This window comes from Mobula hypostoma, chromosome 5, assembly GCF_963921235.1.
Source record: "Mobula hypostoma chromosome 5, sMobHyp1.1, whole genome shotgun sequence".
NCBI classification, from domain to species: domain Eukaryota; kingdom Metazoa; phylum Chordata; class Chondrichthyes; order Myliobatiformes; family Myliobatidae; genus Mobula; species Mobula hypostoma.
The window spans coordinates 106,769,335-106,788,692 of NC_086101.1; the positions used below are offsets into that span (position 1 = coordinate 106,769,335).

Sequence of the window (19,358 nt, forward strand, 5' to 3'; positions counted from 1 at the left end):
CATATTCTCTAGTCCAGAATAACCTGAATCATATTTGACTAGTTTGATAAGATTCTTCAATGAGTCAATGTGAGGTAATGTAGTTAATACACTGCACATGGATTTCCAGAATGCCTTTGATAAAATGTTCCCTAACTGGCACATTAGCAAAGTTGAAGTACATTTATAACGAGGATGCAAAGCTGGCAAAGTAACAGGCTGGGGAGTTTCCAGACTCTAGGAGGATGAAAAGTCACTGCCTTAGGGATCAATTTAAATATAATTTATACAACACAACACTTGGCAGCATTCTGAAGGGAATAGTGATTGACCACGAAAGGACAGGAACAGGCTGGGAGAATTGGCAGATTACTTTATTCCAGAGAAATGTGACGAATACATTTTTTTTAAAGGAAGAGTGAAGTAATATAGAGTAAAGGACAGTGTGGTGAAAGAGGGCAGTATAAAGGACCCTGATGATAGATATCCACAAGAAATTGAAAGTGGCAGGTGAGTCAGGAAAATGGTAAAGAAGCACAAACAGACACCTTCTTAACAATGGACACATAAATATAAAAGCAGGGAAGGTATGCTGAATCTTCGCCTAGCCTCAGAAAGACCATAAGACATAAGAGCAGAATTAGACTGTTCAATCATGGCCGATTTCTCTACCCTCTCAAGCCCATTCTCCTGACTTCACCACATAACCTTTTGACATCTAGCTAATAAACAACCTATCAACCTCCGTTTTAAATATATGCAATGACCTGGACTCCATAGCCACATGAATTACACAGATTCACCACCCTCTGGGTGTGTGGAATGTGCTGCGCAGGGTGGAGGTAGAGGTCTCATCTGGAGTATTGATTGAACTTTAATCGCCACTTCAGAGGAGGGGATATGAAGGCTAATAAAGTTCTTGCGACAAAGAATAATCATTGTGATGATAAATTAGAAAAGCCAGAAATTTTTTTTTGAGGAGGAGGCTTGCTATAAATGTGGAATTACTGGACTGAGGTGGAGAGTGAGAGCATTCCCTTTCCTGGATGGGGTTAAGTACTGGAGATCACAGTGAAGGGGAGGGCAAATTAAGGGTGCCGTGCGACAAAAAACATTCTTACACTGCACTTGGTTGGAATCTGAAATGTGTGGCGTGCAGATGTGGTGAGGCAGCTCCATTGTGGTCTTCAAGAAGGAACTGCATAAATTAAAGGTGGAGACAACTTTGAAAAGCTATGATGAAGGGGCCAGTGTTGGAACCAAGGATGTTGATATAGAGGGCTCCCATGGACATAATGGACTGAAAGGCTTTTCCACCACGCTATAAATGACTCAGTGAAGTTTGAATATGAATCAAAACAATTCCAGGATCAACTTACTCTGATATCTTGGAAATTCCAAAGATTCAAGGTTCAAAGTAAATTATCAAAGTACATATGCAGAATACAACCCTGAGGTTTGCCTTCCCACAGACAGCCACAAAACAAAGCATGCTGTAACTATTACCTAAAGTCCAAAAGTGAATTAAGATAAAGGGTTAAAATTTAATTATCAACTTACTCTGATATTCTGGAGATTCCAGCAGATTTCCTTGATGTTGACGCTTCGATCGAAGGTGACCCAGGCTCTCCGGAAGAACCTAACAAAGAATGATATTGAAATGCTTCAGCTGGCGATGAGATAAGTCTCACACTCTTCTTGATGAACTACTCCATCCAGTGGTTACCCCTCAGCGGCACAATCTCTCTTTCAGCTGCTCTACATCATTTTCAGCCATCAGCACATTGTCAAGCAGAACATGACAAGGGCACACACCCCCGTGGGAGAAAGAACAGCAGTACCCTAGAACCCTCAGAGCGCGCTCACGGCACCATGTCGGCCCGCTGACAGCATTCATGTTTGAGCAAAACAGGGTCTCACTTCCTCCAGAACATTATAAACAGGAACAAGGAGATGTGAGGCAAATGCTACTCCAGCCCCTATACTCCTCCCTCAACTACATTCAGGGTCACGAACAGTGCCTCCAGGTGAGGTGACACTACACCTGCGATACTGTTGGTGTCATCTACCATATCCGGTGCTGCCTCCTCTACATCAGTGGGACCCAACACAGAATGGGGAACTGCTTTGTTGAGCATCTTCGCTCCAATCGCCACAACAGGCAAGATTTTCTGGTGGCTCCCATATATATTCAACTTCCCATACCCATTCCAAGATGTCTGTCCACGGCCACCTCGGCTGCCACAATGAAGCCACTCTTGGATTGGAAGAGCAACGTCTCATTCCGTTTGGTTAGCCTCCAACCTAACGGCTTGAACATCAATTTCACTAACTTCCAGTATTTTCTTCCTCCTCTCCACTTCTCTCATTCTGGCTCCCAACTCCCTCTGGTGCCCCTCTTTCTCTTTTCCCCATGGTCCAATCAGATTCCTTCTTCAGCCCTTGCCCCCCCCCAACACAACCACTTTCCCCTATCACTTATCACCTGCCAGTTCGTACTCCTCCCCTTCCCCTTACACTCTTATTCTGGCTTCTTCCCCTCAGATACTGCCTGACTTGCTGAGGTCCTCCAGCATTTTGTGTGTATTGCTCAAGATTTCCAGCATCAGCAGAACTTCTTTGTGTTAAGGGTGAGGCATTTGCCCGCAGCCCTGCCCTGCCCTTCATTGGGATCATGAACCTTCTAACCCGGCTCCTGAACCTGGATTGCCTGAATATCTACAATTCTATCTATATCTGTTCTGAAGAAACACACACAAATGCTGGAGGAACTCAGCAAGTCAGGCAGCATCTAAGGAGTGGACGGGCTGTCAACATTTCAGGCTGACAGCCTTCATTAGGACTGAAAAGGAAGGAGACCGAAGCCAGAATAAGAAGGTGGGGGTAGAGGAAGGAATACAAACTGGCAGGTGATAGGAGGTACAAGGAGAGGGGAGATGGGGTGGGGAGAGGGAGGTTGTAGTGAGAAGCTGGGAGATGATAAGTGGAAGAGGTAAAGGGATGACGAAGGAGGAATCTGATAGAAGAGAATATTCTACCCTACATTATAATGCTTTTAAGCTTATATTTCAGGAGGCCATCCCTGGTATTAGCACTATAACACTAGCAGCCTTTTAATTGTAACTGAGACTTGGTTCCACCGAACTGACCAATCCACCTCCTGTGCAGGAAGGCACATCCGTGGCAGGAACTCTGCCAGCCTTCCACGCTGCTACCATCTTCCTGTATCTGGTACCAAGTTTAATAAAGAACATGAAGATGAAGAACCATGGAAAGGCAGCAATAGCGGAGAGGCGGCTTTCCCTGACAGCCACCAGAATGCCTGAGCAGTAACACTACACCTCCCGAACAAAAAAACTTTACTGTACAGTACAGATTCTTCAACCCACGATGTTGTGCCAACCTTTAAACTAAACTAAGATCAATCTAACACTGCTTTTACACTGCTTTCCATTTTCCTATCATCCATCTGCCCAAGTTTCTTATATGCCCCTAATGTATCTGGCAACACATTCCATGCACCCACTACTCTGTGTAAAAAACATATCTTTGACATCCCCCCATACTTTCTTCCATTTATTTTAAAATTATATCTCCTTGCATTTCCACCCTGGGAAAAAAAAAGTCATTAATTATTTACTCTATCCATGCCTCTATTATACTGCACAGCTCTTATCAAGTCATCTCTCATCCTCCTTCATTCCAAAGAGAAAATCCCTCGCTCACTCATCCTATGCTCGTAAGACATGCTCTCTAATCCAGGCAGCGTCCTGGTAAATCTCCTCTGCACTCTCTCTAAAGCTTCCACATTGTTCCTATGAGTTGATCAGAATTGAGCACAATATTCCAAGTCTCAGGGGTTTAGGCAGTATCTTAAAGGGCCATGCTGAAGGAACACCACACTGTGAGAAGTCTGCGGTACGTGGAATGACCCTGGTGTTCACAGCTCAGTAGTGCACCAGGCCACGCATTCTCTTCACATACAGAATTTTCCACTTACCTGCGCTCTGGTTGTGGGTCAGACAACGCCACTCTCATGAAGCCAGGGAAACGTTTACAAAGCTGTATAGATAGAAAACAAAACCTGTTTATTATACTTCTAGATATCCGCCACACAACAGCTCAGTGAGTGGAATCGGGGGTGATGGCACTGGAACTTCAGACCAAGCCATGGGCTGCAGCTTCAGGAACATCACCATTCAGATTAACGCCAGGACTGCAAGCAGCATTAAGTCTTAACACAGCAGTCATTGACTGCACTGCCAGATGCTTCGGTGAGCAACCGGAGTGCACTGCATCCTGGCCATGCTCTCTTCCTACTACCACCATCAGGCAGGAAGTGTAGAAGCCTTAGGTCCCAAACCATCAGGTTCAGGAACAGTTATTAACCTACAAACATTAGACTCCTGAACCAGTGTGGATAGCTTCAATCAGCGCAACTCTAAACTGATTCTACAGCTTACAGAATTACCTACAAGTCTGCAACTAATGTTGCTGGCATTATTTATTTACTTTTTTAATTATTTGCATAAATTGGCCTTTTTTTGTAAATTGGTTGTTTCTCAGTCTCTGTTTATGCATAGTTTTCAGAATTCTATTGTATTTTCTTGGATATACCTGCAAAAATGAATCTCAAGGTAGTATATGGTGACATATACATACTTTGATAATGAATTTTACTTTGACTTTGAGATGTGTTGATAAATGCAATGGGGCACAGAACATGGGATCCAACAAACAGAATCAGGGTTCCCTCCCCCGATGAGTGCAAAGGCACCGTGTGGAAGTGGGCTGTGGAAAGATTACCACACTTCCTGTGCCCTTCTTGGCTTGGGAGTATTAAGTGGACAACATAAACATATCTTTGGATCTGATTCTATTTTCAATCTACATTAGACTGCTTGCTCCATCACACAGTTGGAGAGTAGATTCACTCACCGATATGATTTCAGCCTTGGAGATGTTTGGAGCAATGCTCCTCATGAACAATGAACAGGTTTTGTGAAGTGGCCGGGGCTTCGGAGTAACATCCGTTTCCTTCTTCTCCTCCTTGGGTTTTTCTTTAAGCTTTTCTTCCTCCTTCCTTTCCTGCTTCGGTTCATCTGTAAAACACCACAACGATAATTTCTGGCAGATCTCCTGAGCCAACCCTTCAGGAGATGCAAGGCCAGTTTCTATCAGCCTGCCAGGGCTGTGGTTATGTGGTGTGAGAGGGCAGTATGGTAAAAGGCCACTAGAAAAGCAAGTCATCTCTAGATCAGTGTTGGATACTGAGGGACTCACCTTCTTTCTGGATCTTCTCATCATCTTCCTTTTGCTTCCCTGTATGAAGATAAAAGTCTCATGAAAAATTGGTTCAAATATCTGTATGCTAACCATGCGCGCTACGACTTGGAGAGAGACAAGTGGTCACTGGCTCAGTGGAGGACATGTAGCTGTGGGCAGTGCATTGGTGAAGCACTGGGTCAGTGGGGGGGGGGCCAGGAGGGCAGGCACTGGATTGGTGGGAGACTGGAAGTCATGTGAACTGGTTTGGTGGTCCAGCATAAAGTCACTCCTCAGCAACATTAGAGTTAGACAAAACTGGCTTCTTGTGTGGAACTCCTATTTTGCTCGGGAACCTGGAAGGTAAACTGAACTACAGAACTCTACCCAGAAGGCGTCCCCCTCCTAGACCAGAAATAATTTTGTATGTGGCGCAAGTCATTAGAGGAAAAGGGAAGAGGTTGGACTAGAATCTGACAACAACGCAGATACCGAGGGTCTGGCCCCAGCAAGCAAGGACTCCGGATCAAGGGTTTGAACCACCTGGAGGAAATGCGTCAAAAGAAAATGAAAATAAGAATGTCAAACCTGCTGCTGTCCTAAAACACCAGCAGTTCCAGTTCTGGGCTGATGTGTAACCATGGCTTTTGCTGGTTATATCGTCTAGTCAGCTTTTACCTAATCTTGCGCTGCCGGTTGGCAGGAAAAGAGTTCTCAGAAAGCTCTTTTTTTTTCCCAGCTGCCAGGGTGATGTATCACAGGGATTAGTGACCAGGATTCAACGTTTTATAATTTATTTTTGACGGCACCAAAGGCAGGGTTGCCAAATGAGTTATAATAAAAAGCTGTTAAGAGGATATAAAATAACTACAAGTCCTCACAGGTAGTTTGAGTAGGCAGAGATCTGAAAAATGGAGAATAACATAGAAAATATGAAATTGATCATTTTGGCAGAAAACATGAAAAGAAACACATTATCTGAGAGTTTGCAGAGGTACAGAGGGATCTGGGGGTGCTGGAGCAAGTCTTCAGGCACACCAGGTGAACAAGGACATTCACTAAAAGGGAGAAATTTCAATTTAATTTTAAGATAAGTACATGGATGGGGAGGGTTATGGAGGGCTACAATCTAGGTACGTCACTCAAATAGGCAGAATAAAACCAGCACTGACTAGATGGGCTGAAGGGCTTGATTCTGTGCTGTAGTGCTCTGTGACTCTATAACGTTACCTGCTTATTGCAATGGCAATTGTACAAAAATGCTCAGTCATCTGAATGATTAACCAACGTCTAGAATACCATGTATTGGTCTCCTTACTTACAGAAGCTTGTAACTGTGTTGGAATCAGTTCCAAGGTTACTGACCTGATACGTGGAATGGAGATTATCTTATGAAGAAAGGATGGACAGGATGAGCTGATATCTGCTTATGTTTAGAAGACATTGGGCAGCAAGTACTGGCCTTAGGTCTCATACAGCCAGGTTCAGGAAGAGTTACTACTCCACAACTATCAGGCTCCTGAAACAGCATGGCTAACTTCACTCAACACTACTCTGAACTGATTCTACAATCTACAGACTCACTTTCAAGAACCCTACAACTGTTGTTCTCAGTATTTTATTTTTGTACCTTTCTAAGATTAAACAGCTTGTCATAAGAAGAGCATTTGATTGCTCTGGGCTTGTATTCACCAGAATTCAGAAAAATGAGGGATGACCTGATTGAAACTTATCGAATGGTGAAAAGCCTTGATAGAGTGGATGTGGAGAGGATGTTTCCTATGGTGGGAGAATCTAAAACCAGAGGGGACAGTCTCAGAGTAGAGGGGTGTCCTTTTACAATGGAGATGAAGAGGAATTTAGCTTGAGAATGGTGAATCCGTGGAGGCCAAGTCTTTATGTATATTTAAGGCAGTGGTTGATTGGCCAGAGCATGAAGGGATATGGGGTGGGGCGAGAAAGACAGGAGATTGGGGCTGAGAGGAAATATTGGTCAGCCATGATGAAAAGGCAGAGAAGATTCAATGGGCAAAATGGCCAAATCTGCCTCTATGTCATACAGTCTAATTTGTCCCCTCTCACACATTGGTTGTTTGTCAGTCTTTGTTTATGTATAGCTTCTCAAAAGTTTACTGTATTTCTTTATTTTTCTGTAAATGCTTGCAAGAAAATTGGACAGGTACATGTATGGTAGGGATATGGAGGGCTATGGTCCCAGTGCACATCAATGGGAATAGGCAATTTAAATGGTTTGGCACAGACTAAATGGGCCAAAAGCCCTGTCTCTGTGCTGTACTTTCCTATGACTCAAAAATGAATCTCAAGGTAGCATATGGTACTTCGGTAATAAATTTGACATTAAGAGAGGGCACAGTTGAGATGTACAGGATTGGGATGGATAGTTACAGTAGATGCAGAATCTAGAAATGAGGATCACTATTTAAAAATAAGAGATTATTGATTAAAGGCCAGTGTGACAAGCTTTTTCTCACAGCAGTTTGGAATTTATTCCTCAAAAAGATAATGGGCCAAGAATGGCTGTGAGGCAGGAGGTGAAGGGGCAGGTGTAGCACTTGTCCCGCTTGCAGGGATAAGTGCCAGGAGGGAGATCTATGGGGAGGGACAAATGGACAAGGAAGTCATGAAGAGAGTGATCCTTCTGGAAAGTGGAGAATGTGGGGGAGGGAAAGATGTGTTAGATGCAGAGTACCAAGAAGAAGATCAATGGAGAGGAACACACCAACATCTGTAACTTGTAACTTGGCAAAGGTCGAGTGGTGAAACACTCTTGAACTCTCAAGAGTTGCACATGGTACTATAAGTATAATGAAAACTTCACAGTACCTGGGTCCTCATCGTCCTTTCTTTCAACACCTGGTGGCACAATTTCTGGCTCAGACTCTGAGTCGGAGGCAGTGGCATCATCCTCATCGTAGCTGTCATCTCCACTATGCTTCCTCTTACGCTTCTTCGCAGCCTGAATGTTTACACAGGGGCATGTGGTGTCAGCTAGTGAGCAGGATCCACAAAACACCCACACTAAAACTCTGCATGCTAATGCTCACAGATCCACAACCAATGGTTTCAGCCGTGTTAAGGCAGCTGATGCTGAGATACATTCTAGGATGTACTGGGACACATCATCAGTGATGTAACCTGGGGTCATCAGGTGTTTTGGGTCTTTCAACATCAGACACTTTCACCCAAATGATCAGGCCCTGACTATGTCCCAGCTGCATTGGTTCACAGGTCACACCTCTTGATCCTCAGCCATCTGGAGACTCGCTCAGCAGCCTCTGTGACGGTCCTAATGGCACTTTTATCTGCAGCCCCTGTAATGCCAATGACAGAGTGGGTTCTGCACAGCAAGCAGCCAGCAAATTCTCTACACTTCACCTTAATAGGCTCCACCCCATCTCTGGCAATGCTCTACCAGATCCTGGTATTTGGCTTTCATACACTCAAACACCTGCTCAGTCCAGTCTTCCCAAGGCACTGTCAATTCGACCATGACCACCTGCTTTGAGGTTTTTGACAGAATGACCAGGGATGATGATGCAATCATGTCAGGGAACTTTAACTGCTTGCCAAGATAGACTTTCAGTTGCCAGTCAGGTGCTATGGTGAGCAAGCCTGCTGGTGATCTAGGTTGAGGATGTGGTTAGTCACCAGTTTTAACAAAGGCTATGGGCTTTCTGGATTGGCTGAGGTACCTACTGTTGTTAATGGCCAGCTAAATCTCCTGAGGCTGACAGTCTCAGCCCTCACTGGAGTTCAGAAGTTCAAGAGGCAGCTTGACGAGGAATCAAGGAAGACGATGGCTTTTTCACTGGTTGAAGTGAAGTCTAAGACAAGGAGGTACATCCTTCAAATCATAGCCAATCTTTTTCAGAAAGCTTACTAAAAGCATAAACCCTTCACACATAAGGCAGCAGATATACAGAGGACAGCATATCACCAAAGACTAACAAATTTCCACAGAAATATCATGAAGAGCATTCTGACTGGTTGTACCACTGAACGGGATTGGAAAAAGCTGTACAGTTAAAAATGGACACAAAAGTTTATTTCACCAAGCACCTAACAGAAAAACCTGATCTATTTTCCATTCCCATTCCGACATGCCAGTTTACGACCTCCTCGATTTCTAGAACTTCCCATAATTACCTCCCCCCTTCACCATTCCCATTTCTCTCTCTCACTTTATTTCCTTACCTGCCCAATACCTCCCTCTGGTTCTCCTCCCCATTCCCTTTCTCCCATGATCTTCTACCCACACCTAATTCCCTTTTCTCCAGCCCTTTATCTCTTTCACCAATCAACTGCTCAGCTCTTTACTTAACCCCTCCCCCTCTCCCGGTTTTACCTATCACCTACTGCAGGATCTCCCAGTGGCCACCCATTTTAATTTCACTTCTCATTCCGATATGTCCATCCATGGCCTCCTCCACTGTCCGGATAAGGCCACACTTAGGTTGGAGGAACAACAGCTTGTATTCCGTCTGGGTAGCCTCCAACCTGATGGCATGAACATCAATTTCTCAAACTTCCAGTAATGCCTCCCCCCCACTCCCTTTGTCCCTCTCTCATGTTATCTCCTTGCCAGCCCATAGCCTCCCTCTAGTGCTCCTCCTCCCTTTCTTCTTTCTTCCACGGCCTTCTGTCTCTTTCACTTCCTAGCTCTTTGCTTCATCCCTCCCTCTCCAAGTTTCACCTGTCGCCTGGCGTTTCTCTCTCCCCTCCCTCCATCTTTCAAATCTACTCCTCAGCTTTTTTTCTCTAATCCTGCCAGAGTTTCAGCCCGAAACATCACTGTACTTTTTTCCACAGATGCTGCCTGGTCTGCTGAGCTCCTCCAGCATTTTGTGTGCATTGCTCGAATTTCCAGTATCTGCAGATTTTCTCGTTTGTGATTTGACCTTGTACTTCTTCCTTCCCATCCCCACCTTCTTACTCTGAGATTGCTTTTTTTCCAGTCCTGATGGAGGGTCTCGGCCCCAACATCGACTGTTTATTATTTTCCTTAGATGCTGCCTGGCCTGCTGAGTTCCTCCAGCACTTTGAGTGTGTGTGAGTTGCTCTGGATTTCCAACATCTGCAGACTTTCTCATGTTTGTGACAAAAGATTATTTTGATTTTAAAGGTTATTATCCCACTGAGAGCTAATACAGGGGCACAGGATTACAGATCAATCTCAAACTCATTAAGGACTAAACAAGGATACAGAGGGACCTTTTCAATGAGAGGGTTGAGTGAGTTGGGACTCCTCTATGGCTGTGGGCAACTGTTGAAAGTGCCCTACATCCAGACCACAGATTTTGGAGTGTCAGGTCTCATCTATTCCTGTTGTTTAGGTGGGGTGCTGATGGGCAAGGGTAAGACAGAACACACTGGTCTCCTGCTCTTGATCTCCACAGGCCAAGTGAGCAGAGCCCTAATGGTGGCCTGTCACGAGACAAGTCACAGCCAACTCGCCTGACGAAGGGACGTTGACTGTTTATCCCCCTCCTGTCCTGCTGAGATCCTTCAGCATTTTGTAAATGTTGCTCCAGCCAACTCGATACACTGGTGGAAATGGGTACCTGCTGCATTCCTGAGCTACTCCTCAACAAAACAACCTACTGCCCACTGAAGAAAATGCTTTAATGGCACAAACCACAAGTAAAAAGTGAACACATCACCTTCGCAGGCACAGAGCTGTCCTTGGCCGGTTCTCTTTGGGTAGTATCACCCTTGTCTTCCCCATCCTCGCCTTTCTCCTCATCGTGCAGCTCCTTCGGTTTTCCATCATCCTTGTCCTGTTGCACCTTTGCATCGCCTGTCTGCTCACCTCCTTCTGCCTGGGAGGAGTTACTCACATTACACAGCAGTGCACAAACAAAGTCTACACACACATACACTCTGTAAGGATGCTGCCTGGGTTAGAGAGCATGCTTTATGAGGATAGTTGAGCGAACTAGGGCTTTTGTCTTTTTTTTTTGTAAAGGAGGATGAGAGATGTACGAGATGATAAGAGACAAAATTGGTGAGGAAAGGCTGAGGGAGATGGCAGCTGAGAGTTGGATTGACATATTTAGAGGAGAAAAGGTAGGGCAAGACTCATAAACGACAGCTGAGACTGGCTGCATGGCCTCTTGACCGAATATCTGTGTGCTCCAGACTATAAACCAAGAACAGAGGGGGCAACATCTGTAGTTTACACTGACATAGCTATTTCTAACTTCAAGCCTTGCATCACTGGGAACCAGGAGGAAACAATTACCTTTTTGGCATCTTCTTCCTTTTCTTTATCTACTGCCTTCCTGTCATTATCTAAGATCCTCCCCTCCTCCTTCTTCACAGGCTCCATTTTGTCTGTCTTTTCCTCTTCATCTTCAAGGTCTAGAATTTTTACATCAATCTGTGTTCCACCTTCCATCTTTATAACAGCTGCTCAACAGAGAATGAAAAGATGTTTATTCAAGAGGACATGCGAACATAGTGTACTGTATCTACTGAAGAAAGCATGAAGCCGGGGCACAAGTAAGGAGTTGCTTTACTGTAGTATGAGAGAACATCTCAGTGTCTCACAATGCCAAAGTCAATATCAATTTATTACTATAAGTATATACATGAAACCATATACCATATTCAGATTGATTTTTGCAGGCATTGAGAAGAAAATTTTAAAAAACACAATAGAGTTTATGAATTATACATTAACTCTAAAAAACAACCAATGTGCAAAAGAAGACAAAATATGCACAAAAATACTGAGACTGTGAGTTGTAGACTCCTTGAAAGTAAGACTATAGGTTGTAGAACCAGTTCAGAGTTGAGCTTATGCACACCAGTTCAGGAGCATGATGATGGTAGGGTATTATTAATAGTAAGACTCTTGGCAGTGTGGAGGATCAGAGGGATCTCAGGGTGCGAGTCCATAGGACGCTCAAAGCAGCTGCGCAGGTTGACTCTGTGGTTAAGAAGGCATACAGTGTATTGGCTTTCATCAATCGTGGAAATGAATTTAGGAGCAGAGAGGTAATGTTGCGGCTATATAGGACCCTGGTCAGACCCTACTTGGAGTACTGTGCTCAGTTCTGGTCTCCTCACTACAGGAAGGATGTGGAAACCACAGAAAGGGTGCAGAGGAGATTTACGAGGATGTTGCCTGGATTGGGGAGCATGCTTTATGAAAACAGGTTGACTGAACTCGGCCTTTTCTCTTTGGAGCAACGGAGGATGAGAGGTGACCTGATAGAGGTATATAAGATGACCAGAGGTATTGATCGTGTGGATAGTCAAGAGGCTTTTTCCCCAGGGCTGAAATGGCTGCCACAAGAGGGCACAGGTTTAAGGTGCTTAGGAGTAGGTACAGAGGAGATGTCAGAGGTAAGTTTTTTTTTTACACAGAGTGGTGAGTGCGTGGAATGGGCTGCTGGCAACAGTGGTAGAGGCGGATACGATAGGGTCTTTTAAGAGACTCCCAGATAGGTACATGGAACTTAGAAAAATAGGGGGCTATGGGTAACCCTAGTAATTTCTAAAGTAGGGACATGTTTGGCACAACTTTGTGGGCCGAAGAGCCTGTATTGCGCTGTAGGTTTTCTAATAACTATTCCTGGTGGTGTGGGACCCAAGGCTCCTGTAATTCCTGTCTGAACTATCATTGTAATTAATGAAACAGCAATGGTCCCACACCCCCCCCCCGCAGTGCAGTACTCTCCACTGCAGCCCCTCCAACTGTACAGCATGCATTCAGTGCTTCCCCTCTTACTCCCCAAACCCTAATCTTCCAATACTTAGTGCAATACAAAAGCAGTTGGTCTGAGGGTGGAGTTAGGGTCATTTTTCTGCAGTATTGTTACTGACCAAGGTGGGGCAGATAGAAGATGGGGGAATGGGAACTGGAGAGGGGAGAGCAGCAGAAGGGAGGGAGAGACAGAGACCAGTCACACCAGCAGCAATGAGACAACCATATGGAGGGGTCACAGGCCACAGGCCATGGTCAGAAAAGGCTGCAGAGGGTTGTAAACTCAGCCAGTTCCATAGCAGACACAACCCTCCCCACTACTGAGCACATATTCAAAGGCAATGGCTCAAAAAGGTAGCTGCCATCCAGGATGTGCCCTCCTCTCATTGCCATCATCAGGGAGGAGCTACAGGAGCCTGAAGTCACACAGTCAACATTTTAGGAACAGTTTTTTTCTCCACTACCCTTAGATTTCTTAATGGATCATGAGTACACAAACACTACCTCATTATTTTTGCTCTCTTTTTCCTTGACATATTTAACATATGTTAAATATAAATATAAATATATATACACACACATGAATATATACACTTACATATACACACACACACACATATATATATAAAATTGTAATTTATATTTCATTTTATATATTACATCAGCCAGTGGAGTAGTGGCATCTGCAATGGACTTCGGGGTGAGTGGTCCGGGTTCAAATCCGGCCGGCTCCTTGCACGCCGTCCATCCGTGCTGGGGATATCAAGCTAGCAACTCAGCCTCATAAAACAGATAAACATTAAAGGAGCAGCAAGGTTGCCACCTGATATGCCAAATAAGGAGCGGGGAGGAACTTTACCTTTATGTATTGCAGTGTACTGCTGTTGCAAAATGAATTTCATGACACATCTCAATGATCACAAACCTGACTCTGACAACAGCAACAATTACCTGCATCTAATGCCTTCATGATGATGTTGGCCTTATCAATGTCGAGTGAGAGGCCATCAAACCAGCCGTGCTCCATCAGATAACAGTAAACACTGAGCCGCGTGCGAAGGCCAAAGTCAGCCTCCTGCTTCCGCTTCCCAGCCTCATCCGGGTGGTACTTAGAGCGGAACCTTTGAAAATGCAAAGACAATTTTGTTTGTTGGTGCAAATCGGAGCATGAAGCAATGGCAAAAGCAGCACAGAAGTTCATTAGAAAACATGCAGCAAGCAGGGATTCACCAGAGGAGAGAGAGGGATCAAACAAGGCAGGATAATCACTCAAACTGCCACTGCTGTTTGAGGATATTGGGTGTGCACCTTCTTTGAATGACATTCAATTGTTGCTGGACTCTCAGTCTGCAGATCAGAAAGGGGCAGGTAAAGGTGAGCATTTTATACTGTAATGTGTGACAAGTCTTGTCCTTTGTGTACGGGGCCAAATCTAAAAACGTAACCGTGAAGTATCTACATAAACACTAGTGTTCCCTGCCCTACACTGCAACAGTGCATCAGCCTGGACCAAAGGTGGGCTGCAGCATCCCAGGGAGCAGTTTAACCAGGATGGTAATCTCCCCGGGACCCCCCTTTGTAATGTAACTGGCTCTGTGTGTCGATGTGCTTGATACAACAGGGTTCTGGTCATCGTGCTGCAGCTTCTCATTCAACCCCAAACCCAATGGAATTCTATTGTTGTGATTCAGCACAATGTTTTTGGTTGACAGAATGCCCGTTACAGTATTTGGGTATAAAATGGACTCCAACAGATTTGTAACTGTACCAACATTGTTTTTTTTTACTTGAGATATGGGATTGTGGCTACCTGTATGTGGTGTGGTACACAGCAGCATCAGCAAGCTATTTATCTCTTCCCTGTTGGGTGACAGGAACAGCTGGATCCCACTTCCCCACTGTACTCCCACAAATCACTCAACTCTCTTTGCACTTTGGCCTTCATAAATCAAAGCATTAAGTAGAGTTGGAATGAATAACAGTTCAGCAGGGACTAGATGGATTGAAGGGCACTTCTGTGCTGTAGTGCTCCACGACCATCTGATCATTTAGCGCTATCAGCACTCTAAGCTGTTTTTAGTAGTAGTATTGCACTATAACCTGTAGATATCAGCACTACAAGATGCAATTTGGCCAGAGGAAACCTGTCCAGTGCAGGAGGAACAATTCTGATTCCTGCACCTTCCTGCTTTATTGTTTTCAGCAATCAACTCTAACTTCATGGAAGTTCCTTGTTCCCAGGGGCAGGGGATGTAGCATATTATCAGCCCTTGCTATATGACTTCAAATTCCTGGTGTGTGGTGCCAACAGCGAGCAGGAACATCTCTACTTTGCAATGCGATAACGGCAGTTTCAGCTATTCAGCAATCATCAACACAGCTCAGGGACACGGGCCACAAGCCCAAACGGGATTTTATAAAGAAATCCGCAGAATGTTTGGATCTTTTAATCCAAGGGTTTGGACATTGTACCTATCAAAGGGTATGTTCCATGAAGGGGGAAGAGCGTGGTAATTATGCAGGTCAGGTGGCATCTGTGGAAACAGCAGCAACCTATGTTTCAGGTCTGGAACTTACATCAGAACCTTGAATGGGTGCCTTGAACATCAAACATTAACTGGCTCTCGCTTAACAGATGCTGCTTGACTTACCAAGTATTTCAGCATTTTCTGCTTCTGAAGTAAATTTTTTAAAAATCTTAATTTACAGAGATTGATCAAAATCTGTGGGCGAGGCTAATGGGATCTACAGGCCCAAGAACAGGTGACTGACCAACAAGGAGAATTTGCTGTTACAGTCATAGAGCACTACAGCACTGAAACAGTCCTTCAGCCCATCCACTCTGTAATTCGACCCCATCCCATTGACCCACACCTAGGCCACTGTCCTCCATGACCTTCACATCCATGCACTTCTCCAAACTTCTCAAATATTCCCTGCTGTTAATCAGCTGATTCAAGGAACACAGGGGAAAGGTGTTAAAGACATATAGGAGACGTCCAATGCCTCCAAAGCATGATATTTCTGCTACAGGTTGCTGGACTGCTCTCTTTGGGAGCAGGCAATGAGAGGGTTCGGGAAGATTAGGGGGGATTTCAGGAGGAGGATAAGAGCTTGTCAGATTTGGACAGGGCAAGAATGGACAGCTGTTTCCATTAGAAAATGAACCGAGGGCCAGGAAAGATAGATATAAAATTTGAGAACAGAAGCTTTTCTCCCTCATGAACGGTAATTGTAGGGAGATGAAAAGAGAATGGCACTCTAAAGGGGAATTAGATCGACGGGAAAGAATAATTTAACCCTATGTGGATATGGGACTGATGGGATAGAAGGCAACACTGGATTGATCGGTTGAATGTCCTCCTCCTGAGCCACAAATTCTGCTAACTTTAAAAGCTGGGACACTCTAGCCTCTACAGTATCCTTCCTTTAATCCTCTGCACTGCTGTACCACGGCCATCACCACATCTTTACAAAACTCATTGTGGGAGAGACACTCATTTGGACATGGGCCCTTTCTTGTATTAGCACTGAATTCCTGCCTTGCTTTTTAACGTCACCTCTGGAGAACCCCAAACAATTAGAAAGGACAAAACAAATAAAAAGCCCTAGCAAAAGAACATGAACAAATCACCAATTATAATTTTGTTTTTTTTAAAAAGCAAAGAAACCTTTTACTTCAAGAATTATTGTTTTGGCAGCTTACGTACGGATAAAATAATAATACTTAGGTGTCGAAGTCATCTTGAAGAATCTCAAGTGTGCGAGCGAGCGTTTTGTTGCTTCGTTTCATTTGCACTGATTGTGACCCTCACTAACTAAGCACTAACACTTTGGGATTACTAGACACTGCATTGTGCGCAGTGTGTGGCTAACTAGTAGTTCTCATACAAGGGTCTCCATTGCAGCGTGCCAGGATTTGCTTCACATTTTGCCCTCCTGCACCTTGTCTTCAAAGGGGGGGAAGAAAGGTGTCAGAATTAACATTATACAAACAAAAAAAGACTGCAAACTCCAGATAACAAAAGGACAAAAAAATGAAGAGATCAGTTAAAAAACGATATTTTCCCTTGCATCAGCTCATTTTGGTGACAAGGCAGACGTGTGCTATGTTGCTGCCTCCCACGTCCAAGACACACCGACAAATTTCCTGGATAAATTCTGTAGGTGGAGAGAAATACTCAGGCAGGAGAAAAATACACACACAGGAGAGAATGTGTCAGCAGTTTGGATCTCATACTTTTAAATAACTGAGGTGGTTACTGTAATTGTGTCTCCCGCACGCCCCCTACCCCCTGCCCCCCGGCTCAGAGATCGGTGGCCAGTTTTCTCAGCATTACTCACCTTGGCGAGTGGTGATAATCCTCTGGGGTTCCGCTCACTATTGCAGCCCTGCTCCTAAAGGTGCTGGGCCTGTGGGGAGGCTGAACCCTGATCGCACTTCATCATTGGAGTCAATACTCAGCACGGTAACATAGTGGTCAGCATAAAGCTTTACAGCACCAGCAGACCAGGTTCAATTCCCACCACTGTCTGTGAGGAGTTTGTACGTTCTCCCCATGACCATGTGGGTTTCCTCCCAAAGTAGCACAGGTGAGTAGGTTAATTGGACACGTGGGTGTAATTGGGTGGTGCAGGCTCACTGGGCCAGAATAGCCAGTTACTGTGCTGTAGCTCTAAATAAACAAAATAAATAAGCGACGCGATGGCGTTATCGGTTAGGTCAGGTATGGGCTTCCATGTCCTTGCTGTTTCAGGTCCAGGAACTATCGTTAGAAGATCTGGCTACCACCCAACCCAAACACTCCCATAAGACAAAGGAGCACAATTAGGCCATTCAGCCCATCAAGCCTGCCCTGCAAGTCCCAAGAGTCAGTCTCCCTTTCCATCCTGAGGGATGACTCTATAAAAGTCTAATATTATACTGATCATGGTTCTTCCCCCCCACCCCCCAAACTAAAGCATGTGGACAGTAAACCTGGCACATTACCAGTGCTGTGTCACTGGTCACCACTACATCTGCCCGATGCCCAGATTCTTTTGCACAGGGAGGGAACAGAAGGGCATTTTCCTTAACATCAGAGCAGGCCATGGTGGGGGGGTTGGGTAACAAACCCCACTACTCTTGTGGTAGGAGTGTACAGCCCTTAGCCACAAAAGGAACTAATGGACACGGGATGTGGGGGGTCAACATAATCCGGTATTTTTGATTTTTGCTGTTCGATGCCCTGTTCTCAGCTGGATGTGAGTGGACAGGGTGGGACCACAGATTACCACTGATCCCACTGCTGTACATACCAATCCAAAGGGGCCAAATAGCTCCCTCTCTACTTCCTACAATGCTGCACACCACCATCAGCGATAGTACAGTGTTAGTACCTACTGTGTCACCACGGACTAACCACAGGGTACTTCAGGGACTCAATTCGCACCGCTATTTGTAAGGATAAAGATTAAGATCAGCTTTATTTTTTACGTGTACATCAAAACATACAGTGAAATGGGTTGTTTGCATCAAATCATATCAGCAAGGATTGTGCAAACTTTTGACGCAAGCATAGCTTGTCCACAACTCATTAACCCTAACTCGTGCAACTTTGGAACGTGGAAGGAACTGAACGCAGATCTTATAGCTGGCGCTGTAAGGCGCTGCACTAACAGCTACACTACTGTGGAGTTTGTACATTCTCCCGCAACCATGTGCGTTTCCACCAGGTGCCCTGGTTTCCTCTTGCATTCCAAAGACTTACGGTTAGAGTTAGCGAATTGTGGGCATGCTATGTTGGCGCATGGCGACATTCGTGGGCTGCCCCTAGCACATCCACGATTGTGTTGGTTGTTGGCACAAACGGTGCATTTCACTATATGTTTCCATGCACATGTGACAACAAAGATTATCTTTATTCTTCAGGTTTCAGCTCTCTGTTTAACAGATGTCACATTCCTGCATGCTTCTGATGGGCAGAAGGGAACCTGGAAGCAATGAGATCCAAACATCTTACACATACACACACACACACCCCTGTCATTACTGTCTCAGAGCAGGAAAGTGGTGCTGCCTTCGCTGTCACACCATGGCACATGCCTATAGGCACCTGTCAGAATGGCTCATGGCCCGGTGGTGCAGCAGCAACTGGTAGGAAGGGGAACGGGCATAGAAACCACAGCAGCCGCCCTCCCCTCATGTACTCCACCACACGATCGACTCTAAAGCAGAAGGTCTTTCCCTTTGAAACATAAACAAATGTTCAGTTCACCTGCCCCACACCAGACAGCAAACACACGGGGACCTGAAACCCCGTCAGCCATGACCAGGGAGCGATTGAATGTTGGTTTTCCATGAGCTTTTACTCCCCTACCTGAGTCACTGCTCAGGAAGGTG

The 19,358-nt window shown here is 45.0% G+C and overlaps 1 protein-coding gene across 4 annotated transcripts in view; it reads right to left on the bottom strand.

Annotated features, from left to right (window-relative positions):
* Positions 1–19,358, bottom strand: part of srrt (serrate RNA effector molecule homolog (Arabidopsis)) — a 76,172-nt gene that overhangs the window by 42,450 nt on the left and 14,364 nt on the right. For all 4 annotated transcript variants that reach the window (XM_063048704.1, XM_063048703.1, XM_063048702.1 and 1 more), the window contains exons 6-13: positions 13,928–14,097; positions 11,507–11,673; positions 10,926–11,084; positions 8,089–8,221; positions 5,263–5,301; positions 4,918–5,081; positions 3,980–4,041; positions 1,540–1,618 (exon numbers count right to left, since the gene is read on the bottom strand). In XM_063048704.1, the coding sequence (XP_062904774.1) occupies positions 1,540–1,618; positions 3,980–4,041; positions 4,918–5,081; positions 5,263–5,301; positions 8,089–8,221; positions 10,926–11,084; positions 11,507–11,673; positions 13,928–14,097 (973 nt within the window). The remainder of the gene's footprint in view (positions 1–1,539; positions 1,619–3,979; positions 4,042–4,917; positions 5,082–5,262; positions 5,302–8,088; positions 8,222–10,925; positions 11,085–11,506; positions 11,674–13,927; positions 14,098–19,358) is intronic.